This window comes from Lepidochelys olivacea (assembly GCF_965140295.1).
Source record: "Lepidochelys olivacea isolate rLepOli2 genome assembly, chromosome: 2".
Lineage (NCBI taxonomy): Eukaryota > Metazoa > Chordata > Testudines > Cheloniidae > Lepidochelys > Lepidochelys olivacea.
In genome coordinates, this window is record NC_140412.1 from 176,819,175 (window position 1) to 176,846,759 (window position 27,585).

Genomic DNA, 27,585 nt, shown 5'->3' on the forward strand with positions numbered 1-27,585 from the left:
ATTTTTGTTGCCCTTCTCTGGACTCTCTCCAATTTATCCACATCCTTCTTGAAGTGTGGGGCCCAAAACTGGACACAGTACTCCAGATGAGGCCTCACCAATGTCGAATAGAGGGGAACGATCACGGCCCTCGATCTGCTCGCTATGCCCCTACTTATACATCCCAAAATGCCATTGGCCTTCTTGGCAACAAGGGCACACTGCTGACTCATATCCAGCTTCTCGTCCACTGTCACCCCTAGGTCCTTTTCCGCAGAACTGCTGCCTAGCCATTCGGTCCCTAGTCTGTAGTTGTGCATTGGGTTCTTCCGTCCTAAGTGAAGGACCCTGCACTTATCCTTATTGAACCTCATCAGATTCCTTTTGGCCCAATCTTCCAATTGGTCTAGGTCCTTCTGTATCCTATCCCTCCCCTCCAGCGTATCTACCACTCCTCCCAGTTTAGTATCATCCGCAAATTTGCTGAGAGTGCAATCCACACCATCCTCCAGATCATTTATGAAGATATTGAATAAAACCGGCCCCAGGACCGACCCTTGGGGCACTCCACTTGATCCCGGCTGCCAACTGGACATGGAGCCATTGATCACTACCCGTTGAGCCCGACAATCTAGCCAGCCCAATAGTGCTATGTTATCCTGAAGCACAATGTCTCTTTCGCTGGATGAGTCTCCCAGCGTATATCCAAATCCTGCTGAAGTCAATGAGAATTTTTCCATTGACTGCCTTGAAAGTTGGATAGAGTCTCCACGCACAGACTTGCTATATGCCTATAATGAGCGTGCTGTAGAAACGAAAAATAGAAAAAGTTCCCCTGACATTAAATTCATGTGTTCTATAAAATTCTGAGTTAGTGGTTGATAGACTCTTTAAAAATAGACTCTTCTTTGGAGGCTTAGATAGCCTAGCAAGACTTCTCTTGTTTTATTAATAGCACATTTCAGGACAATGCCATTAACAATAGAAAAGAACTCATGGAAACATCAATTTCAAACACCACTTCCACAGTTAATTATCATTTCTCATGCATTCCTCCATGTAGTACCTACATATTTATTAGTATAGCACAGATTAAAAATACTTGGAGGACTCCTATGAGCATTGAGGTGTGAGACTTGCAAGAATTATATACTTTTTGGGGAACAGAAATTGCAGTTAAATTTTATATCTAGCAGAATGACATATTAAAGCAATCTAATGTATTTACTTCTTGCTTTTAATCAGTTCCTGAAGGAAATCTGAGCTGTCTTGGGCCTTCACACTTCAATTATCATCAGATATTCAGAAATTACAGCTATACACACTACAACTTCTGCATACAGTTGAATAAATTTTGGATCTTTTCCATTTTGCTTGGCTGTTTGTTAGCAAGTGCTGTATAATGAGGCTACTGTACACAAGGCTTTGCGTATGGTGGGTGAAATCGGGGCATCATTGAAACTTTGGCAAAATTCACATTGACTTCAGTGGAATCAGGATTTCAACCCTTGCGTAGAAGCTGGACCTAAACTCTGTGGGGTAAAGTTCTTCAGTTTCTATGGCAGAAAAAAGTTTGGCAACAGATTTATTTATATTTTGAAATGGAGTGATTAACTGAATTAAATAACAAAATGAACAGTTGAATCAGTACAGTGTCCCTACTGTTATTTATTTAGGGCCATGCTGTAAATTCCTTGCTTACTCTAGGATTATTCTTGTGAGTAACCTCTTGTCAACGTGAATAAGGGAGTCACAATCTGGACCTTAGATATTAAATTGAGTTTAATTTACATCTTCCCAACATTTTCAGAAGGCAAAATCCTGCAGATGTTTGCACTGACAAGCCCCTGGTTAGACTGTGGAAGTTGTCAGGATGAGGAAGCTGAAGGCTGTCAGCACCCTGGAGCTTTGGGGAGCTGTTTGGATGGCAAGATAAGCACATTAGCTAGCTAATGTGTGATCATCAGTGAAATTATGTGATGTTTTAATTGGCATCTGTGGGTGATAACATCCTATTGGGATGAATGGGGCAGTTCAAACCTTTGAAACCTATTATTTCACGTTGTCTGGAAGACAACATAACAATAATTTATACCTGAATCACACTTTCCAGGTTATATTTCTCACCATTAGCTCTAAAAACACTGACCAGAATTTTCATACCAGGATGCAAAAATTGATTTTTCTTTTCTACTTGTAATACTTTACAGTTGTCTTTATTCAATTACATCTTGTTGGTTTTAGACCAATTTTCATTTTTTTTCCCACAGGCTTCCTTTCCATTTTACATACTGTTAGTGTGATGGAACCACTTAACCATTAGTGTCATAGAAATTTGCAGACTACCAGGTAGCTTCATGCTTGGGACATGTAGGGGACCTTACATGGGACCTGATTCTGATTATATACCAGTTTAAGTCAATTGAAATCAATGGTGTGAACCAGGTGTTAGATCAGAATCAAGCCTTTGATCTCCCAAGGATTAAATACAACATATACAGAGAAACCAACACTTATGACTAATCAACCCTAAAGGCAATTTCCTGTCTTAACCAAATACTTTAAAAAATCTCCAAGATTTCAAATATAATAGTGTTTGGTCCTCATGAAGACTTTTGAGAAAAACAGGGCTTTGACTTCATTCCTTATACCAGGGACAAATTTGGCTCAGCCCTTTCAGCAAGAATGTTTGCTACGCCCTTGGGACTGACACCTCTCTGCCTGAAAGGGGAGCTGAGACAGAAAAAGGAGGGGGAAAAGAGAGAAGAGCTTATTGCAGGTTTGGGGCCAATGACTTCACAATGTTCACAAGATAAGATAGTACAGTAAGAGCCAGATCCTCAGCGGGTGCAAATAGGGCAAATTACAACAGTCTATGCTATTATATCTATCAAATCTTTGTTGAGAAGCAGGAAGAGATGGACAGAGTTTTTGAATATGAGCACCAGTGAAGTGGGAAGTAATATGGTTATTTACATATGACAATACAGATATAAGATTTTTTCAGCATTTCTATTACCAACATATTTGTATTGTTGCAATAACAAATTGACCATCATTCCCATAATCCTGTGTGCAAAATACTGCAGTAACAGAATTTCATGTTGTGCCTCTGAGAACATGTAAAGACACAAATCACAAATCAGCTTTTCAGCTGTGACAAGAGATGTCACCTTGGCTGTAGGATGCCTCTGTGAACAACCCCATGTGTGAAAACTCTTTCACTTCACTCAGAGCCCTACTGCAGGTGTCAAAATGCTGCATACTACTCCCAAATTTTAATAAGAAATTTCCATTTGCTTGTGCCCTCTCATATAAAGCACTGCAAAACAGATCAAATTAGGAAATTTTCAACTCATATCTATCTGTAACTTGAGCTGAATGGTTCTTGAATGAAACATGGAATAAAAATATTATCAATATTACTTCTGAGACAGATGGAAAATTCCATGTGGGAAAGTTATCCTTTCATTTATTACTTTAGGAACTAAAAGGTCTCACAAATTTAACACATGATGTCCCTCCATGTTACATTTAGACTTGCTTATTAAGTGGCAGATACATAAAATCTAGACTAAGTAGAGAAATCCCCCTGACTACACCTTTGAAATTATTTATTCCAGAAAACATATCATATTTCCTGTACTCATTAAATGTGATACAGCTATTCTGTTTTCAACAGAGTAGACTATGGGAATTTCTCTTATATAAGGCTATGTCACACTTTTTAGGAAGTTACTCATTTTTTTGAGACACTTAAGCACTGGCACATTAGATATGATCATTATTGCCACTTTTCAGATGCAGCCCGTAAAGAATTTTACAAAGGTAGGTTGTCATAAATATAAAGGGAAGGGTAAACCCCTTTAAAATCCCTCCTGGCCAGAGAAAAAAAACCTCTCACCTGTAAAGGGTTAAGAAGCTAAAGGTAACCTCACTGGCACCTGACCAAAATGACCAATGAGGAGACAAGATACTTTCAAAAGCTGGGAGGAGGGAGAGAAACAAAGGGTCTGTGTGTCTGTCTATATGCTGCTTTTGCTGGGGATAGACCAGGAATGGAGTCTTAGAACTTTAGTAAGTAATCTAGCTAGGTATGTGTTAGATTATGATTTCTTTAAATGGCTGAGAAAAGAACTGTGCTGAATAGAATAACTATTTCTGTCTGTGTATCTTTTTTGTAACTTAAGGTTTTGCCTAGAGGGGTTCTCTATGTTTTGAATCTAATTACCCTGTAAGGTATCTACCATCCTGATTTTACAGGGGGGATTTCTTTATTTCTATTTACTTCTATTTTTATTAAAAGTCTTCTTGTAAGAAAACTGCATGCTTTTTCATTGTTCTCAGATCCAAGGGTTTGGGTTTGTGGTCGCCTATGCAAATTGGTGAGGCTTTTTATCCAACATCCCCCAGGAAAGGGGGGGTGCAAGTATTGGGAGGATTGTTCACTGTTCTTAAGATCCAAGGGTCTGGGTCTGTAGTCACCTAGGCAAATTGGTGAGGCTTTTTACCAAACCTTGTCCAGGAAGTGGGGTGCAAGGTTTTGGGAAGTATTTTGGGGGAAAGACGTGTCCAAACAGCTCTTCCCCAGTAACCAGTATTAGTTTGGTGGTGGTAGCGGCCAATCCAAGGACAAAGGGTGGAATATTTTGTACCTTGGGGGAGTTTTGACCTAAGCTGGTAAAGATAAGCTTAGGAGGTTTTTCATGCAGGTCCCCACATCTGTACCCTAGAGTTCAGAGTGGGGGAGGAACCTTGACATAGGTAAATTTTACCCATTGTTAAAAAGGAACAATAGGGTTTGTGGTTAAGGCACTAAACTGGAATTTAGCCAATCTGTGTTCAATTCCTGAGCTGACCAGAGGTTTCCTGTGTGACCTGGGGCAAATCACTTAAGCCAAGCTTTTCAAAGTAGCCAGTGATTTCAGGTGCCTCAATTTTGGGGTGTTTAAAGGCAGATACTTTAAAGGGGCCTAATTTTCACAAAGTTCTGAGCACTTATCCTCTGAAAAATCAGGGCCTTTTATGATGTCTCATGCTGGCCACCCCAAATTTAAGCTTCCTAAAATCATTGGTTGCTTTTGAAAATCTTGGCCTTAATTTCCCTGTGCCTCAATTTTCCATCCATAAAATGAAGTAACACTACTTTCTTTCTCCTATCACCATTTGCCTGTCCAGTCATTTAGACTCTAAACTGTTCAGACAGGGACTGTCTCTTTATGTTTATACAGCATGAATCACAATGGAGCTCGTGTCTTGACTGGGATGTCTCAGTGTTATCAGAATATTAACAATACAGATGGTTAAACTGAGGCCCAGAAACGTTGCCCAAAGTCAGCACAAAAGCAAAATTGGTAATATAATCCATATCTCCAGACTCCCATTCCTGTGTCTTGTGCTATAGCTCTCACATTAATCAGACACAGAGCTGTAAGTATATCTCTGCCTGTAGCATTCTTATTTCTAAGCTAGAAGCTACTGGGAAAAACAATTCACACTAGGACATGGACTCAAAGCTAAAGCTGACAGTATGTGTATAGGAGACCAGAAAGATCGCTGCATCAGTCACTAGGGGTGCAACCTTTGCAAGAGAAATTAAACCAAGGTCCTTTCTGCCTTTCCCTAGTGGCTGTTCAGATGAAAGCTGAAGATCCCATGAATACTGTCTAAAAGGTAACACTGTCTACCTGGCTAAAGCCAGGAACACATGATGAAATACCAGTGTGTGTGTGTGTGTGTGAGCTAATGATGGTCACAAAATGTCGATCAAATTTTCTTTGCAAAGCAGCACAGTACCAAGGCCAAATTCACAGTGGTTGCAATCTCTCTCAAGTTCAGAGTTGCAGCTGTCTATACCTATGGTGAATTACATGCCCAGTATTTAATTCACCCCAGAGCACTGTGCTCAGTGATACACTAAGTATAAAAAGGTGCTATACTGCATGAAATCTAAGCCTACTGGTTAAATATATGGAACAACATAGTGTATATATCCAGGGAACATTAGGGTACATGAATGTAAGTGAGTGAATGAATCATTTCCTCACAGTTTGCATGTGGATAGCACCTACAAAATCTGAGCCAAATTCTGCTCTCGATTAGTTATGAGTTTGGCCAGGCATAACAGCTGATTTAAGACCCCATGATGATTGATGAATGATTTAAGACATTTATAACGACTGCACAGTCCTCCTTCCCTCACTCAACCCCCACCCTGACTTTTCAGGTGAGGTGAGCAAATATCCCAAATTAGACTTGTCATTCAATTAAGAAAAAGGAACATCTGGTTGCTATTTACACCAAGCAACTACACAATGACAGAGCACCTTATAAAAACCAATTCATCTAAAATGAATTCAGGACCTAAAACATTTTCATGGGAAAAAACCCCACACCAGATTTGTACACATCATGGGCCTGATTTTCTGCTTATGTAGTTATATATACCTGTGAAAAATACACATAGAGTTGGTATAAAATGCTGCCATTCTGGTTTGATAGCATTTCCAATTCTCCCTACACAAAGTGAAAGGCAATGGAGAATCAGGCCCAATAACTTTTATTCAGTGGAAAGTGACATTGGTTTTTCATTGCTAAGACATGGACAAGCGGATGAAGGTTTCAGGTCACTGGTGCCTGGGGAACAGAGAATGTATTAAAGGGCTGTGGCAGCTAAATGCCTTCACATTGGCTGCAGAGAAGGCAGGAACGGAGTACAATTGACAGACACCACAATTGCTTAGAATTTCTTAGTCATGCAGGCTAACAGTACTAACGATGAGAGCCTGGAGGCTCTCATGTGATCAAGAGAACCATGGGGCTGGGTGAAAAAGTTTGAAGCCGCTGAGCTCTTTTTTTGTTGTTGTTGTTCAAGCCCCAATTAGGCCATCTGATTGTTTTTCCTCCATCACTCCAAAACTCTGTCTGAAATGGAATGTCACTGAACAAACTCCGACATCCCGGCATGACTTGAGGAACAAGGAGTGCTGACAAACTGTCAGAGCAGCAGTCAGTCTCAGAGGGCGTGAGTCTCATTTAGACTAAAGCCATTTTATACTGCTCTGGTAATGCAAAGGGGACTAAAAGCAAAAGTAAATTATATTTAACTGTATTGACTTCACTGGGGGGGAGCAGAGTTAGGTTTGTACTGAATGCTTCAGAAAATCCCCCTCAGTCCCCATGAGTACAGCCACTTTATCACTATTTGCACAGGGACAGCATGTTCCTCCACTGCAAGTGTTGCCAGCTGCACCAGTTAATACTGAATGAAGGATTCAGGCCATGTCCCTGTTCCCTCCTCTGGGGTATCAAGTACTGGTAGCATGACTACACTCACATAGTCCTTGTGCTCCCTAATGCTGCCCATCTCCTGTGCAGGAGCGTGCAGTCGCTGTTCTTTGAACCTCTTCCCCCCACCTTTGGCATAGGGCTCAACACAGATTAGCCCAAGACTATTTTCCAGTTTATATTTAATTTGGATCCATGCATTTGTTTTGGATTTTTTTTACCATTTTTCTGAAATGGAACTAACTGGCCCAATAGAAAACACTGGTAAATCAGGCCCTTTGTGTTTAGTGCCCTTCATTTACTACAGAGGTGCTGTATGCTGCTGTTTCAGGTATACTTTAAAAGCAGCAGGCAACAGTGAAATGCACTAAGTTCTCACTGGTGCTTATTGAATCAGCAGGTGTAGCTGATTTCAGAGTATTGCTTCCAGGTGTTGAGCAAATGTGCCAAATCTGCCTCTAATTTACATTACCACTGACATTTTTAAATCACACACACCCCGTTTTGATTGCATGCTGCATCTGTATCACCTCACATAATATTCTCTCTCTATTTTCATAACTACAAGAACTTCAATCAGTCTAACAGCAGTTTTCAAAAACATCCAATTATATTTTTCAATGCTGGGTGATGCCTACATTCAATAATGATTTTTTAAAATTATGGCCTTAAAATACAATATGTATGGAAAGTATTAATCTAACATTCATTTTAGTAGGAAATTATGCCTTTGGCATTAATACATTTAGGATTATTATATAACAAGAACAATCAGTTAAATCACAATTTTAACCATATTGACCTATGGGCCAGATATTTTTTATAAGGCTTACAGATTGCTTATGAGCCAGACTTGATGCTTTTGAAGTCATGTAAAGAAAAATGCTAGCCTGCTAGAAATGATTGGGTCAAGAATCGTTAACTAGGGAATAAGTATTTTGGTAGTGTATTAGACAAATAACAGGAGCTTAAATTAGCAAAAATCTGATGTACAAAACAAATAAACAGATATTCAAATACACTGGAAATGTATGGGTAAAATATATTTCTGCCTGAGAAAAAGATAAAATAAGTGAAGCTGAAGCTGTATGTAGTCCTATGATTGTACTAAATTGTAAGTTAACCTTAGAACCAAATGAGACCTAGATCAAGCTGTTTGACGCACGCTGCAAAGGGGGTTACCCAGAAAATTTATATGTATGCACTTTTCTATTGAGCACTAACAGTAGTTAAAATAAATTTGACCAAGTTGATTGATTTAAGCTTTTTTACATTAAAAAATAAAACCCTGTTTGGTAACAAAGAAGAAGCTAGATTTTTTTTTTAACGTACTGTGATTGAGATATCATCAGGCTTATTTCCAGGTTCTAAGAAAATGTTAGAAACAAAGGGCTAAAACAGAATAGAGCAGTCTAGAGAATGGGAGATACTCAGCTGCCTACCTCTCCTTGCCAGATAGGGTTCACAGTATTACACGTGATCTTGGATCTCTTCTCCTGTCCATGGTGAGGAAGGGCTGGGAAGATGCTGTGCTTTCCAGGCTGAATGGAAATCTTCAGGTATGGGTCTGGGTTGAAGAACATTCCTTTCTTCAGACCCAAAGCCTGGAAATCTGCAAAAAGTTGAATATTCGGATTAGCAATCACATTCCAATTAGTGCACTGGAAAGCCAACAGAACTACATGGGGAACTAATGACAAATTAAAAAGTAAAGGAGGAACATGAAAAATTCTACTACATTACTTGCATTGTAACATAAAACCAAACCGTAACAACTAATTTCAATAACACCTAGGATTTATAAAGTACTTTAAAACTGAAGTACAAGCACAATTCTTCCATCTATGGAGAAAGTAAAAATTAGTTTGTAATTAAGGCACAGGAATGGGAGTCAAAATAAAAGAGTTCTAATTCCCTTCTTTGCCAAAGACTTTGTATGATTAAGGGCAAGTCACTTAAATCCTTTGCGTGAAATCCTGACCCCACTGAAGCAACACACTTAATTGACTTCAGTGAGGCCAAAATGTCACCTTTTGTGAATTCATTTTCCTTTTGTAAAAGGTTCCCAATAAATACACTCTCAAAAAGTGTTCTGTGCATATTTATTTACATTTTTAAAAGAACTATCCTTAGGCAAGATCACATTCCTTTTGGGTGTGCTTTCTGCAGAAAGTTTCTGCTGAAAACACCTCAAAGTTTCATCCTTTAGAATTTGCGGAAACTGAATTTTAGATTTGCACATGGAAATACTCACACTTAAAGCACTTGTGTATTCATCTAACCTTGGAACAGAACTAATACCATGTGAATTATCTAACCAATCACAACAAAGTTTAATTTCAAACACTCACGATCAACTGATTGAGAAAAAAGATTCTGAATTTGAATAATGAACAAATTCAGGAAAATCATGATCTGCTCAAAGATACTCCACAGGCAAAAGGAGAAGCTAAATTTGTCAAGATTCTCTTAATTCTATTTGATACATTCAGTTAAGCTGCAGTAGGTGAAATGCACAATATTCTTTATATGAAATATTTCTTGTAAATATTTTTGATGTTCTCTGCACGAGAAAGGTGGAACTCATTTGAATCCTGTATGTTAGAATATAATGCCTTATTGTTTTTTTTACAATAAAAGCATCATTGTTCAACATTAATTTTATTGCAATATTATTTTATTATACAATGTAATGTATTTTATTTTTGTATAGTATATAATACAATCCAAATTTTCAAACACAAGTGCCTAAAGTTTGGTTCCGAAATCTAACATTCATCTAAATATGGCTTTAGGCACCCAAATTTAGTCAACTGGGCTTGGAAGTTTTGATATGATATCATATGGTTTTTTAAACTATTGCTGCTTAATGGGAGTTTCCCCCTCCCGCCCCGCCCCGCCCCAGACTTTAAATAAGTCTGCTTCTTTGTACTGGTGAGCTTCTTCTAAGAGAACCTAGGAAAGTACATGCTTAGAGCAGGATTTTTAGCTGCACAACTCCCAGGGGCTTTACTGTGAGTCATGCAGATGGAACCCCCAAGTGCCTCTTTTCAAATTTACTCATAAGGTCCTGAAGAAGGCCACATAGCCCATTATTGCTTGTCTTTTTGAAGCCCATGAAATACCTGTAGATTGTTTTGTATCTCATTAGTTCAGGACTCCTTAGTAGTTAGTGCCTGTACCCGTTGAATCTCTCTTTTTCCAGATGCATTTCTAGGTTCCTTTGGAACATGAAACCACTTCCTTTTAATGATTTCAGTGTGTGATTCTTTATTTCAACTGCTATTTGTATAGAGTTTTCATTCCCTTTCATTTAAAACTCTATTTCATATTGAAACAAAGGCAATAAATAGCAGTTTTGCTTCTTTCTTTCTGTCACTGCCTTAAAGAGATGTAAAATGTTAGGGAAGATAAATTCAACCATTTTTGGAGACTCCTCTAAATATTTTTTTAATATTTCTCTTGGAGGATTGTTTAAAAGTCCTAATCTGCCACATGTTCATTATCACACAGTTTTAATACTTTAACAGAAACCTGATGAGACAGCTGAGCGAATATGTTAGATGAGACCAATTAAAACCCATTAACAGTGGTGTAATTGTGTCAATAAGAGGATATGCTGGATGGATTGGAACTCCTAACGGAATGCTTTGCAAATGAACACAAAGTGTATGTCAGAGTATAGCTATGTCAAAGAGTAGGGACTAAACTCTACGGAGCGAGGCAAAAATATTTTGCTTCACTAGACAGTTTGTGATAAAACCCAATAAAAGATAGTCCCAAGTGAAAGAGTAAATAATTTTGTTGTGGTTGTTCTTAAGAACATAACTCCCATTGTGGGTCAGACCAATGGTCCATCTAGCCCAGTATGCTGTGTCAGACAGTGGCCATGGAGCTTCAGGGGGTGACAGAACAGGGTGATTTTGGAGAGGTCTACCCATCTTCCTCTCCTACTTCTGACAGTCAGAGGTTTAGAGCTGCCCTGAGCATGGAGTTGCATCCCTGACCATCCTGGCTAATAGCCATTGATGGACCTATCCTCCTTGAACTTATCTAGTTCTTTTTTGAACCCAGTTATACTTTTGGCCTTCACAACATCCCATAGGAATGAGTTCCACAGGTTAATAGTGTGAAGAAGTACTTTTTCTTGTTTGTAGTAAACCTGCTGCCTGGTTTTACCATGTCATTTGATTATCTTCATTCCACCAAGTTTTCGTGATGCCTATTATATTAATATCCCCATTTAATACCAAGCACTCTATCTAGTTCACCCATCTTAGTATTTAGACTTCTAGCATTTGCATATAGCACTTGTAAATTTTGTCAATATTCAATTGCTTGCCTTCATGTGTTATATTTCAATGTGACTCTATTTTATTGGACTGTTCCTCACGAGTGCCTGCATGTACTTTACCAACTTCTTTCCTTTTCCCTTTACTAGGATATAGAGTTTCCCTCTTTAATAAATATATCCCTATGGGATGTTTCTGCCTGAACTGTGTGCACCTCTGCACCTGGGACATCCGGCAAATCAGGCAGAGATTTCAAAAGCTGTTGCACATGTGAGCATAAAAAACTTGCTGTATTTTAAGAATCCCATTCTCACATCTGTCACTCTTAATCAAATACAAACCAGGTTAAGTGAAAGAACACTCCACTAGAAAGTACTTCTGTGAGAGTGTGCGGTGTCATGCTCTTTGTAGCATCATTCCACAAATAAAATGTTTTGGTTCAGACTGTAAACCTTATGTTGTACAAAGGTTTAAAAAATGGGAAGCTTGTATAGACTGCCCCTCCTGAGCGTGAGATTCTTATGTACAAGACACCTTTCAAATAAAGTGTGGCTCCCAATTCTACTGAAGTCTATTATGATCAACTGGCTTTGCAGTGAATACTGCATTATCAGCAGTAGACTCCAGGAAAGCCCAAACCATAATTGAAAAAGGGATGCTGATGACAGTGCCAGAACAGAATAACAGAATGAGGCTAGTAATGTAAGCCACAGGATGAGAAAGTATGAGAAAAGCCTCTAAGAACTGATTTTGTTTTGTCTGATGTCTCCTCAAAAGACTCTCAAACAGAAATATTTATTGCTGTATATGTTTCTACATTTTTCCCTTAGAGAAAAGATTGCCCATGTTATTATCCAATGATATGGGTTATTGACAGACAGGAATGAAAATATCTAGCCCTTGATATTATAGTTACCTGCTCATTGTTCTTTATGAGCAAGTAACTATAATGATCTTCCAGCCTAATTCTATTACCTGGAATAAACTATGGAGACCATAGGACTGAGTATTTAAAAAACCAAATCAGCTTTCACTAATTATCTTCCAGATACTTGTCCAAGTACAATTCAGCCAGGCACTTTTTGGGATAGTTTGTTTCTCAATGTCATGTATAGGGGAAAGTTGCATGATATGGCATATCAACATAATTTTTTAAAAAATTTTAGTGCACATAAGTTAGTTCTGTGGTACACATATTGAGGCCAGCTTTCAGTGGAAGGTTAAAATGGCCACAACTTTTATTGACTTGTCATCAGCCTATGGCAGTGTCTGGCACAAGGGCCTCGAGCTGAAGTTATCCAACCTGCTTCAATCCAGCCAGACATTTCAACTCACTAGGTCAATGCTTTCAAAGAAGAAAGTTCCGTGCCCATCTCGTAAATCAGGTTTGCAAAAAGTGGAGGCTGCACAATAGCCTCCCACAAGGATCAGTACTTGCACCATCCCTTTTTAACTTATACATAAGTGATATGCCTGAGGTGCTCATTTATACTGATGATCTGTCATTAGTGACACAGGCCTCAACATCCAGCAAAACGGAAGACACCCTTAATGCTGATCAGAAGAAGATAGAAAACTGTTTTCGGTACTGGCAACTCAAACCCAATCCATCAAAAACTGTGTTGTCAGCTTTCCATCTCAGCAATTCTGAAGCTTATAGGATGCTGAACATAAACTTCTGTGGCAAGGCAATCACCCATGATCATCTCTTCATCACAACCTTATCTATCAACATCTGAAACAGGTGACCCATAAAACAGAGTCATAACAATATCTTCCAAAAGCAAGCAGGTTCTAGCTGGGGTTGCACTGCTTGAATGCCATGAATGGCAACAGTGGTTTTAGTTTATTCCACAGCCAAGTTCTGCGCAGCTGTCTGGGGAAGAAACTTGTACACAGACCTCATTGCTATCCAGTTAAATGCGGCTATGAGACTTGTAACTGGCACCCTGAAATCCACTTTGCTGCCTTTGCTTCCAGTCCTCAAAAACATCCCTCCTCCAACCATACAGTGAGAGGTGGCTATGATGTGTGAGTACAAGAAAGCTCTCGCTAACCAAAAGCTCCTGCTCCATGACAACCTCATTCACGGTCTCACACTCGCCTTAAGTCCCACCACCCATTCCGGGCAGATGGAGAAGCAAGTCTGTCATCCAACTTCAACCCAGAAGACACCTGGCAGATGCAGTGGGCAGACCCTGGCATTTACTAAGCATATCTTTAGATGATCCCATCATTGAACCACCTGGTTTCTTACTCTGCCTAAGATAGTGGATGACCAACAGTATTAGGGCATTACATGGAAGATGTGTGCACAAATGCAGATGCACAAATGAAGTAGCAAGGATTCAACACAGTGCAAATACAGAGACTTTCAAACCGTTAAGAACATTGCAAATCAGTGCCCAATCTTTACATTCCCAGAATGTATAGCAAAGTTGCACTGTGTATCACCTGAAAACCTCAAATGGATTTCAGACCTTTCTATCAACTTGTAAATGTTGCTGTTTCCACATGAAAAAAGGAAAGTTGTTCTGCGGTACTCCATGCTTCCCTGAGTCAGCATTAAACAGGAAGAGCTTATGAACCTTTAACAGAAGGGAAGAGCAGCTTGTGTCAATGTAGGGAGGTTGGAATAGTCAGAGGGAGTGTCATCGGATCTGTGTTTACATGGAACTAGTGGCCCCAACATTCTATGCAAAGGTCACAGAGGGGTTATAGGCCTGGGGTTGTGTTCGGTGAACAACTGCACCTTGTCTTTGTGTGTGTGATGTTATTTCTCTCCTTGCTGTGGAAGTACCAATTATCAGATTAACTATATTTTAACTCTCTCAACAAATACAAGGCCTGGTTCTTCCTCTGGTATGCCAGTTTTATAGTGGTGTAACTGCACTAAAATTCGTGGCTTTACACTACCACAGAGCGGTGGAACGGAATGGAGAATCAATCCTACAATTATGAAGAGTTCTTTTTCCTTACTATTATATGAACCCTGCACTAGGTTAATGGAAGCATGGAGGAATGATACGGTGAATACAACTCAGTCTGTGAGGGGAGCAGTGGCTGACACAAGATAGAATGAAGGCACCTTAATAATTTGAGGACCAGGCCCTATCTTTGATCTCACATTATCCAACCCATTAGACATATACCATGTGTCAGTTTATGGTTATTCATAAATTATACTTTTCTACAAAAGAGATTATGCACATCAATCAATTTGGAAATATCAGGCCAAGTCTTGGGAAAATGACAGGGGGGGAAGCAGGAGGGAATTCAGGTAGAGAGAGAGAGAGAACAAGCAGAGTCTTTCAATTCTATATACTTTCAATTCATTTAAAGTTGGAAATTATAAATTAGTTAATACCACTTCAAAGATTCTGCACAAGCATGGCAAGGTCAATGGGACAGTATGTACTACAATTCAACCTATAATTCATTAAAACTCTCCTTAGGGACTAATTTTCTCCATCCCTGGGAGTCATTCTCTTTCAGGAAATTACAAAGCTATTTGTGGAAAAGAAAATTCCAGCTCTGAGGAAGACTGCTGAGCAAGGCAATGGGAACTGTTTTGGCCCAGAACTGCCCCAGTATCCAGCTCTCAACTGCCATGACTCTTTAAAGGGATCACCCTAGTAGTTATACAAACAATTCTGGAGAATGCGTGATGCCAAAGCATGGATGAAGCTGCTAATAGTTCATCAGAGAACTATTTTACTTACCTGCCTTTCCTGCTGGGAAGTGCCCTTCTAAACAGACACTCAGTAGAGCTACTGGTGCTAACACACTAAAATACGGCAGCATGGCAGCGGCAGCATGGGTGGCAACGTGGGGGACACCCAAGCCCGTCGGTACCTACTGAACCACTGAACCACGTCTCGTGCTGCTGTGGCCACACTGCTATTTTGAGCACTCCAACTTGAGCAGAACGAGTGTGCATCGTCCTACTCCCACGTGGCACACTCTAACTCGCCATGTGGACCCTGCCACAATACGCTAAAAGTTCTGCAGTGCACTTTGATCTATTGTTGTAACGCCGACAGACCTGGGACCTCTGGAGCTTAGTGCATGAGCCTCTACTGCATGAGCTAAAAGCCATTTGGTTGTTAGCTAAGGCTGTAGAGCCGAATCATTTCCTCTCTCTCTCTCTCTCTAAGTGGTCTTGGTGCCACTAAATGGGACAGAACACAACACCCAGGAGGGTCAAACAGCAGTAGACCAAACCACACTAAGAAATGTTTAAATGTGCGCAGTTGAGGTTCCACCTGGCTAGTTAGTGTGCAGTAAGCCTGTGTGCTGAACAGTCACACCTCAACTTGCCAGACATTAGCTTTCTGTACAGACAAGCTCTGAGTGCAGGTATGAGGTTCTTGAACTCAGCATAGTAAGAAAAGGGTTCAGGGGTGCAGCTGTACTGTTGATGTCAAGAGAGCAAATATTAAGAAATTAGGAAATCTATTATGAAAATCTTAAATCTTAGATAAAGTGACAGGAAGTATTAAAATCCAAGAGTGCAGAATAAGGCAGGGGAATCCTAAAAGATCCTATATATAAGGGCCAACAGGGTACGCAAGAACTCTTGGGTCAGGTTCTATGGCCTGTGTTATGCAGGAGGTCAGACTAAATTGTCAAAATGGTCCCATCTGGCCTCAAAATCTATGAATAGACTCCAGATCCTCTTAAAAAACAAAAATCCATGAAATAAGAATTGGCCAGAGTGGCTGCATAAGGAGGCGTTTAAAGACCTGAGATTTTAAAAAATAGAAAAGTGGGGAGGTAAGCAAACAAGAATCCAGTCATAGCAGGCTTGCAGGGAAAATATTAAGGACAGAAAAAAAAAAGCAGGGGGAATGAATTCATGATAGCCAGGGGGCAATAAGGAGAATTAGAAGAGCTTTTTATTTACATAGGGGAAGAGGCAGAAGTTGTACAAAGGAGAATGTAGGTCTATTAATAAATGAAATGAGAAGAAATTAATTATTCAGAAATGGCTGCAAGACAGAACTCCTTTTTAATTGTCTTCATAGAGAAAATTAATACAATGGAAAGTTGAACAATTAGTCTGAATATTCTAACAGTGAGGGTGATTAACCACTGGAACAAACTACCGTCTCTGGAGGTCTTCAGATCAAGACTGGGTGGCTTTCTGGAAAACATGTTTTAGTCAAATACAGGTTATTGGGCTCAGCACAGGGTACCTGAGTGAAATTCTCTGCACTCTGTTATACAGAAGGTCAGGCTAGATGATTTAACAGTTCCTTCTGTCCTTAAAGTCTATGAATCTAGGTCTGTGCCTTGGAAGCAAAACCTGTTTCGGAGGTTATGGAAAGTCACTTCCATCCCAGCAGAAGCTCTGGAAAGGTAATAGACTCCTGAGCAATAAACAGCTTGGGTTTATAAAGAAAACATCCTAACAGCTTAATCTGATGGTGGGTGGGAGGGGGCTTACAAAATTAGTGAATAAAGGAAATACAGGCTGAGATTTTTCATAGGTGTCAAAGGGATTTGGATACCTAATTCCCACTAAAATTGGTACCCAAATCTCATACAAAGACTGTTCTGAAAATCTCAAACTGTAGTATGCATGGATTTTGGTTAAGCATTTGATTACATAAGAACATAGTAATGGCCACACTGGGTCAGACCAATGGTCCATCTAGTTCACTATACTGTTTTATGACAGTGGCCAGTGTCAGATGCTTCTGAGAGAATGAACAGAACAGGGAAAATAACAAGTGATCCATCCCCTGTCGTCCACTCCCAGATTCTGGCAGTCAGAGGTTGATGGACACCCAGAGCATGGAGTTGCACCTATCCTTCATAAACTTATCTAATTCTTTTTTGAATTCAATTACACTTTTGGCCTTCACAACTTCCCCTGACAAGGAGGGCCACAGGTTGAGTGTGCATTGTGTAAAGAAGTACTTCCTTTTCTTTGTTTAAATCTGCTGCCTATTAATTTTAATTGGGTGACCGCTGGTTCTTGTGTTACGTGAAGGGGTAAATAACACTTCTTTATTCACTTTCTCCACGCCATTCATGGTTTTATAGACCTCTATCATATCCGTCATTAATTGTCTCTTTTCTAAAATGAACAGTCCCAGTGTTATTAATCTCTCCTCTTATGTAAGCTGTTCCACAACCCTCGTCATTTTTGTTGGCCTTCTCTGAAACTTTTCCAACTCTAATATATTTTGTTTGAGCTGGGGAGACCAGCGCGGCACACAGTATTCAAGGTGTGGGTGTGCTATGGATTTACATAGTGGCATTATGATATTTTATACCTTATTATCTATCCCTTTCCTAATGGTTCCTAACATTGTTAGCTTTTTTGACTGCAGCTGCACATTGAATGGATGGGTTCAGAGAACTGTCCCTGGGTTGGCTCTAGGCACCAGCTAAGGAAGCTGGTGCCTGGGACAGCAAATCAGAAGGGGCGGCACTCCAGCTGTTCTTGGGGCGGCACTCCGGTGGGGTTTTTTTTTTAATTATTTTTTCCTTCCTCGGCGGCACTTTGGCAGCAGCTTTTTTATTTTTTCTTCTTCGGTGGCCACTTTTTTTTTTTTTTTGATTCACTGCTTGGGGCGGCATAAAAGGTAGAGCTGGCCCTGAACTGTCCACAGTGACTCCAAGGTCTCTTTCTTGAGTGGTAACAGCTAGTTTAGACCCCATCCTTTTGTAGGTATAGTTGGGATAGTGTTTTCCAGTGTGTGCATTACTTTCCTCTGATCAACACTGAATTTCAATTGCCATTTTGTTGCCCAGTCACCCAGTTTTGTGAAATCCCTTTGTAAATCTTTGCAGTCAGCTTTGGACTTAACTATCTTGTGTAATTTTGTATCATCTGCCAATTTTGCCACTTCTGGCTAAAATTTTCATAAGCGCCCCAAGTGTTTTAGATGCCTAAACAATTTTTATTGAATTTCAATGAATTGTGCTGATTTATACCCTCTGAGTATCTGGTCCTTAATCTCTGTAAAATGGGGGTAATAATACTTCTTTATCTCACAAAGTGGTTAGGAGGATAAATTCAATAACATTTGTGAGGTGCTCATATATTATGGTCATTAGTGCCATAGAAAACCCTGTAAACAGCGTACAAGTATCAAAATGTGTAAAGATTAAAACTCAAGAAAAATTACTGAAAGTGATACACAGACTTACAACTAGGAGTGATAGGATGAAATTAAAAAAGGGAAAATAAAGGTGGAATCTCACACAAACCTCATGACAGTAAGATCTATCCATCAACCAGCAGAATAGGCCAAAGTGCCTTCGGCAAACATGTTATCCTGTCACTGGACCATGAACTGTCTTCTAATGAAGCGGCTGTTTCATTATGAGAACCTGAGTGCATTTCGTCTTTCTGCATCCAACATGACAAAGAACTCAGACACTTACAGCTGTCTATAATCTGAAGTGTGACATTCCTCTCAGAGAGGTGGAAAAGTCATGTTTTTTTTTTATTTTGAAAGGTAATTGCAGAGTTGCTTTGGAGTTTTAAAATAGATTGTATTAAGTCTAATTAAATAGGCCCCTAATATTTCTCTTAAAATTTTAAAACATTAAAAAAATTATACTAATATAATCACATAAAAGATAAAATAGCCACAAAAGCCATAACTGTTCATGTTACCATTGAACAGTTAAGGCTTGAGCTAACCTCTCACAGGACCAAATTTTGATTCCCTAAATAAGTGAATACTTTGAAAAATTCCTACTGAAGTAACTCAAATTCCCATTTCTTTCTGATCTCAAATAGTTAGTGGCTGGCTAATCCCCTGAAACATGAGAGTTTGTATCTAAGTGTTTATCCTATCTGGGAACATTTGGTCAGGCAAACTTCCGCTGAACTCAGTGATTATGATTCAGTTTTTATTCAGTACTTTCTCAGGCAAACTCTCACTGACTTAAATGGAAGTTAGCCTGAGTAAATGTTTGTAGATTGGATAAACATTTAAAACCTAATATCCAGATAGGGATACAAAATAAGGGACATATAAACCACAGACTACATGGGATTAGGAAGAAACTTTCCCTGTGGGAAGGTAGTTCCATAATTATCCACTATAGGGTTTCTCTGAAGCATCTAGTACTGTCTACTGCAGCAGGCCTGATACATTGGGCTAGCTGGGCTGATCCAGTATGGCAATTTCTGGGATTTGTCTCCAGGATGTTAGTTTTATGATATTTTTTCCCTTTTTTCTTTTTTTCACTTATCTACTTACATTACTTAATTGCTCTAAATGTAAAGTCCTCTTTTTGTTTTCTTTATAGTTTTACTTAGACTGCAAGCTTTTTGGGAAGGGGACTGTCTTTTTGTTCTGGATTTGTACAGCGCCTAGCACAATGGGGTCCTGGTCCATGACTGGGATTCTTGGACACTACCACAACACTCTACTAATAATAATTTTGAAACAGGAATGATAGTCAAGGTGAAGGCATACTAATATCTAAGGGCAAATTTAGAAAAGTAGAAGCCTCTGTGAGCCCAAAGTACAGCATGCACAAGCTCATGTTTATGCACATCTGTGGGCCTGATTCAGGGAAGCACTGAAGCATGTGCTTAAAGTTAAGGATGTGCTGAAGTCCCATTGACTTCAACAGACCTTAAGGATAAGCATAAAATTAATCACATGGGTAAGTGCTATCATGAAAAGGGAAGTTTTCCTGAACTGGGGCCTGTATAGGCAGCTGCCACAATTATGCATGTAAGTTTAAGTAACTGCAAGTACAAATGGATAGCTGGACACCTGGCTGCTCTTTTGCACATGCAATTAATAATAATAATAATACTTCATTCTTATCTAGCATTTTTATATGTAGCTCTCAATCAGCTTTACAAAAGGAGGTCAGCATTATTACCCCCATTTTATAGATGTAAAATTGCTTTCCATTACAGGTACACCTGTATGCATGTTTTCCAGGTGAACCTCTGCCTCCTTTGGCCCTCAAAGTTTCAAGGCTAAGTCTAAACAGTTTATTGGGGTTGTTTCATGGTTTAAAAATCTCCAGTCCCACCCTCAGGTCTCATAGCTTTATGCATTCAAACAAAGACATACCTGAGAGTGAAAAACTTATTAGTCTCCGACTTCCTTGACTCTGGACCGGATCTTCACTGGTGATGCTTTTAAAAATCTGCTGGAAGAAGGAAAATGGTGAGATAGCTGCCTCCAATGATTCTTGAACAGAAAACTGACTTAATAACTGTTATTCCTGCTGTCATCAACAACTGAGAATCAATGACATGCTTTCATTAGGAAACTATTGATCAAAACAATTTTATCAGTAAAGTAAGAAACCAGCCACAAGGGAGCTCCTTTTCACAGAAATGAAAAACTATGCAAGAAATTACTGTAATCTTATAAGTGTTTTGTGGTAATAAAAAGAGTACTTCCTCAGTGGAATATCTGTAAACAGTAACTGCTTAGTAAACAAAAAATGAATGAAGTTCATAAAGACAGGTATGTTGCCCCTAACTCTAACAGAAAACTCTGGTCTCAACAAAATGAAATGTAAATCTCTGTAGTTCAATTATTCTAGTGACTCTTCAGCTGATGGCCATGAACCTGTATTTATATTTATGGGTTACATAAACATAATTATTAATCCCATGAAAAAAGCAGCAATTATGAAATACTGTGGTGACAAATGTACAGGGGATGTCTGAAGAAGCAAGAGCTACAGTATATGATCATTTGAGCTTGTTTAATAGACAGAAACTTCAAAAAGTGGGCCCTGTTGGGCTTGACTTTTGGACAGCATGTTTCTTGCACACCACTAATTTGAATGTGGGAATAACTCTCTTTTTCTCAACCCCATCTATACCTTTTAGACAATAGTGGGTTTTTCTTCATGAACCTGAACAGCTCCTGTTTTAATTTAAAAAGATTGTATTTGCTTGAAATGTGTCAGTGGCAGGAGAGAAGGGCATTGCTCTGTTGCTGACTTTATGCTCAGGACACAACAGAGTAGTTTGCCAGCTGGTGCTAAAAACTGGGACATTGTCACAGCTAAGAAAATAAATCCTTTACCATCTCTTTCTGGATCAAGCTGAGGAAAGCACAGGAGGAACAGGAAGATGTGTGCATGGGGAATCAATCTGCTGCCTGCAAGACTTTAAATAGGAGTTGAAAAAACTGGGAGAAGTGGGCCCACTGACACACAAGTAGAGAAGATGGGGGAGTTGAGCTGCTAGCAGAATGGCCCACCGGCCACTTCTTCTTTGATCTTCAGAATGGTATCAATTTCCCCTTAAATGGTTTCAACCCTTGAAATGGTATTCATCTCAGTGGCGGGAGCATGTTCCACACACCATCTAGCTCCTTCACCTTCCTCCAGAGACATACCGGTGATCGGAGTGAAGTGATTCATAGATTTTAAGGCTAGAAGGGACCATTATAATAATCTAGTCTGACCCTCTTGAAGAACACAGGCCTTAAAACAGGGGTTTCAAACACGTGGCCCGCAGGCTCCATGTGGCCCACAGAGTTATTTGCTGCGGCCCGCCAAGCTCCCCACGCCCTCCTGCCCCCCCAAGTTATTTCCTGTGGCCGCCAAGCTCCCCTCACCCGCCACTCCACCCCCCCACAGCGCCCTGCGTCCCCGCTCCTCTGCCTACCTCCAGGAGCTTCCAGCCGCCAAACAGCTGCTTGGCGGCGCTTAGCGTTTTCCAGGAGGGAGGGGGAAGGAGCGGGGAGCCATGTGCTCAGGGGAGGAGGCAGAGAAGAGGCAGGGCAGGGGCAGGGATTTGGGAAAAGGGCTGGAATGGGGGGTGGAAAGAGGCAGGGCAGGGGCGGGGCCCCATGGAAGGTGTGGAGTGGGGGTGGGGCCGGAGGCAGCGTGGGAAAGGTGTCAGTGATGCGGCCCTCGGGCCAATGTACTAGTCCTCATGTGACCCTCATGGTGATTTGAGTTTGAGACCCCTGCCTTAGAACCTTACCCAGTAATTTCTGCATCTAGCCCATAGCTTCTATCTGAGCTCTAGCATATCTTTTAGAAAGACATCCAGTTTTGATTTAGAAATCTCAAGTGGTGAAGAATCAATCACATCCCTAAGTAAGTTGTTCCATTGCTTAGTTACCTTCACCGTTAAAAGTTAGCATCTTATTTCTAGTCTGAATTTGTCTAGCTTCAGCTTCCAATCCCAGCCTTTTATTATGCCATTGTCTACTAGATTAAAGACCTGTCTATCGGAAATATCTTCCCCATGAAGGTACTTGCAGACCATGATCAACTCATATTTTTAACCTTCTTTTGGATAAATGGAAACTTTTAACTCTCTCACTATCAAGCATGTTTTCCAAACCTCACATCTTCCTTGTAGCCCTTTCTGAATGCTTTCCAATTTTTCAATATCCTTCCTGAACATTCTTTCTAAACGGGTGAAACCCACCCCTCTGTGTAGGGACAATAAAAGGACTATTTTTACGTATTGCATAGGCCTCATGCTGGCCTGTGCACATGGGATAAATGCCACCCAATATGAATTGTTCAATATCACATAGATATACATTGAGAAAAGTACTAGGAAGGTGGGAATAATACTTTTTTTAAAAAAGTAGATTCTTCAAGAAGTGAGAATGGGGACAAAAAACCTAATCCAAAGCATGACTTGATTCAGCTGCTTACATAAACAAAGCTGTGCACACAGGTGCTCTTTCCTCTACTGTTTGGCAAGTCATGCTCTTCTTGTTTGCATTTCTGTCTGACTGAAGGTTATGTTTTCAGAGGACTAAACTGGGCATCTTGGGAACGGACCTTGGTGCTTTTGAAAATCCCACTAGGTGTCTGAATACCTTTGGAAATGTGGCCCTGGGGCACTTTTTAAAATGGGACTTAAATACTTTGGAAAATTTTATCCAAAGTTTCTAGAAACCAGAATGACGGGTGCATTGAAGTTTGATTAGATAGACAGCATAGATATGGCCTGCAGAGAATGATAATTTTAAAAGGTCAGGGGCCCAGTCCTTAGTTTTTGTCCTCCATTATTCTAGCTGAGAGAGAGAGAGAGACAGACAGAGAGAGAGAGAGCGCGTGTGCACAATGGAAGTAGGAGATGAAATGAAGCTAAAAATACATTAAATACTTTCCTAATATCACTCTTCCCTGGAACCAAATTCTGTAAACTCCTGGTCTATTACATTAGGGCCCAATCTTTCAGCTCTTACTGAAAAAAAATTCCAAAGTACATCAATGGGACTATTGTCTGAATAAGGGCTACTGACTTGAGTCCCTAATTAAAGACTTCAAAAGCTTTCTAAAATACCTCTTTACAGATCCGTCTGGGATAGGCCTTCATGGTTAGAAATATGGTATTAGCAGTGTAAACTGAAGAAAAGTTTTCCATTTTCATCCCCCACACTGATGACAACTGTTTCTATACTGTTTCCCACACTGCGTTTCTTATGGGCTGGTTTACACTAACACTGTAAGTTGGTCTAAGTTACGCTAGTTCAGTCATGTAAATTACGTAACTGAAGTAGACGTAACTTAGGTTGGCTTACAGCAGTGTCTCCACCTCTCAGGGAGGTGGAGTACAGACATCGACAGGAGAGTACTCTCCCATCGACTTAGCGTGTCTTCACCAGACCTGCTAAATCAACACCACTGCATCAATCGCAACAGTGCCGATTTAGCTGGTAGTATAGACATGGCCTATATTTTGTATATTGTGCGGCCATCATAATCATTCTAAAAGGCCCACTGACATGCAGTAGGATTAATATTTATTTGAAACATGACTATATCTATACATCTAGAACTACAAAATAACACAGCATATTATTTTTCCTACACACTTGCACCACAGGCCATGATGACTCTAAAAGAAACTGTATGGCATAGCTTATCAGTGTGTAATACACATCTCTCTCCAGAGAAACATATTTGGCCCTTAGTTACATGCAGCTGAAGAAACTGTTTTAGCTCAAGTGTAAGAGAGATGTAGTTTTGGTGTTAAACTTGGTGATTCCAACTTCGATCCTTTCTGACTATTGTGGCTGGATGCAGCCTGCTGTGTATGTATAGTAAGACTGCTACATATAGTGGTCACCATTTACATTGATCAACCACTACCACATAGTGGTCTCTCACACAGCTTAATATTTCTGGACCCATATTTTCAGGAGTCTCTGTTTCAAGCTATGCAGTAGTTTTCTAAGACCATATCAAAGTATTCAACTTCAATATAGCACACGTGAAAGAAAGTCAGAAATTACAGCAGTAAATCTATGATCTGCTTACTCTTTTTATAAAACAGTTCCGTGCCTTAAGAGCCAAAGACTAGTTACAAAGGTGATAATTACAATAACTTGTTTTTCACACCCAAATCCTAATTTTGGTCTCAAGTAAAAAGTGCATTTGGTAGTCTTGACTCAATCCCAATTTGCACATCTCCAAAAGAAAACAAGAAACAAAATGTGTGATGGCAGGAGAGGGCTGAGATGTATTGTTGGCACCACTGGGTAAGGGGGAAACTTGCCCAAACGGCAGCCTGCACTATGCTTGGTTCATGCTTGTGCGATCTTTCTCCACTTTTCAAGAGCATTAAATTGGCTCACAAATTTAAAATGAAATAAATAAAACTAAACTTAAGAGTCTGAATTAAATGTCCTCTGCTCACCTGCTTCTATTTGGATCTAACAGTTCACCTGGGATGTACAGTCACTGGCTGTTCTGAAAGCCCGACAATGCACAGGCACAGAAAGTGAGATAAGGGCCAGACTTCACTGTGAATTTCTTTATTGATATCAGTTTAAGTCAGACCATTACTGTTATTTTAACAGAGCTGCGTATGCACTGTACAGGAATCAAGAAAGCTCCTTGCCTGACTTCCCTCTCCTAATCCGTTGTTCTGCCTTCTTTTCCTTTTTCCCCTGCTAATTTCACTGCACTTTTGAAATTAACAGAGTAGTGTACACAGTATCATATGGAGACCAGGTGATACTGCTAACAAGTCAGATGTGAAGAGGTCTTTCCAGGGTAAAAGAAAGTAAGGTGACTTAGTCTTTATGAGTTCAAACTTCAGCTTGTGGCTAACTCTTCAGAGTTAATTTCCTATAAGTAGGTCTCCCGCAAATGTGAGGAGCAGATTAACTCATATGAAAAAACCCATCCTAAAGTCATTCAGATGTAACTTGGCATAAAAATGAGGGAAGAGTAAAAGTATATGACACATCAGGGTCTAATACGGGCCAAGAAAAAGAGGAGCGACCTGGTCACATCTATGGATAGTGGAAGCTATATGTAGAATTCCAGAGGCAGTGATAGGATTTTAAGCTGAAAAGGATCTGTTTTCTTACTGCCTTTCCCTGGAGTAGACATGCACAGCTGCATAAAACAAGTGTAAAATAAAATGTTGCCATGCTGGTTTGTTATTATTTTATACCCACTTTGCACTGGCGAGAACGACTCCCCAAGGTGTAAGGCAGGAGAGAATCAGACCTAGGGTTTGAACAGCCCATGTGGTGGCTTGTACAGGACAAAAGTTTGATGCGGAACTCTTGGGGCCTCAGATACCTGCACAGGCCATACTGAACACAGATTGATTTAGATATTCATGGTCAAATTTTGCTCTCTGTTACACTGCTGTAAATCCATTCAAAATTCTGTGGGAGGAGAATCCATCACAGGGATCAGCTTGTCACACTCCAAAAGAAGGGACCTTTGGGTGTGAACACCTTGCAGTCAGTCCTGGTGAGTTCAGTCCCAGGAACTGCCAACAAGTGCTTACTGGCCAGAATTGGTGATGGTTAGAGGTCATCTTCAGATAACTGGTCACAGATCTTTCAGGGGCTAAAAATTACCACCAACATCTCTTCTCTTTGAACCCCAAAGTGGCCAGAAGTATCAAAGCAGAGACTGGAGGGCAGACGCTATGTTATCACAAAGAAGCGCCCCATTACGGAGGCAGGAAACTGCATTAGGTTCCAGTTGGACCGTCTTGGCAGTCTTCAAGAGCAGCTATAGGACCACCACATTACTTTAGTATAGCGTGGAGAGGATAAAAATGTGGATGACTAATGTCCATATTCGTGAGAAATGATCATAGGCTTTTGGTGAGCTGTAGAGGATGAAAGGCATGATAGGCCCCTACTGCTACCGAATACCCTAGGAGGAACAATGGACACAATACTCCTTTAATGCTGCACAGCATTATGGGAGAAAGCAGGCCAATCCATGACGCAGACACCATTTCTGCTTATTCTTCTAAATGCATTCCTCAAAATATTAATATACCCAGCTTGTCTGGGTGAGTCATAACCAATTTGCTTTCACCCAGATCCCTACCTTAATCAGACTCGAGGAGGCTAGGGAGACTGTAGAATCTAGTTTGATAAAAGGAGACAGAACTGATAACCTTGGTCCTTCCAAATGTCTTACAATCTTCCCTAATTGCTAATTGCTAATACAGACCTAGAGGACAACACAAGCATAATCGTGCAACAAATGCCACTGCTGAGGAAAACTCTGAAGAAGAAAAATCTCTATTTTCCTTTTATGTTTTCTACCAGCTGGTAATTAAAGCTGCCCTTCTTCATACTTACAGTTTCTACTCTAATATTCACATATCTTTACAGACCAACCAGATGGATAAGAGACTGTCTGTCCCATTTCAAGAAGCCCATGGAGGTTCCTTTTAAAGAAGCAGCTATGCTTCCTATTTGTTGGCTTTACCTATCAATATAGACTGTTTTCGTACCAAAGCTTCTAAACCCTGAGCACTGTTTTCCAATCCTGAGAGTGCTGCCTACCGCAGCCCATCTCAACTGGATAATTCCACAGGGAAATGGGTATTGGGAAAGAGTCTTCATAATGCCAAATGCCATCCAAAGGAACTTGATAAAAACAGAAGAAGGCAAATTCATCTTTGATTGTGACTACAGTGGGTGTTATACAAAGGATGAATTTGGCCCAAGGACTCCAAAGAGACACCTTTTCACAGTGTCCCAATCTCCTCTAGCAAGTCAGTTTTCTGAAGTAACCTAGGTATCACTGAACCCCTCAGGAAGCATTTGACATGCTG

The 27,585-nt window shown here is 40.1% G+C and overlaps 1 protein-coding gene across 1 annotated transcript in view; it reads right to left on the minus strand.

The window, feature by feature from the left end:
* HECW1 (HECT, C2 and WW domain containing E3 ubiquitin protein ligase 1) overlaps positions 1 to 27,585 on the minus strand; it is a 349,448-nt gene that overhangs the window by 125,866 nt on the left and 195,997 nt on the right. Inside the window, exons 7-8 of the mRNA XM_084619634.1 lie at positions 20,621 to 20,696; positions 8,709 to 8,878 (exon numbers count right to left, since the gene is read on the minus strand). Coding sequence (XP_084475760.1) covers positions 8,709 to 8,878; positions 20,621 to 20,696 — 246 coding nt within the window. The remainder of the gene's footprint in view (positions 1 to 8,708; positions 8,879 to 20,620; positions 20,697 to 27,585) is intronic.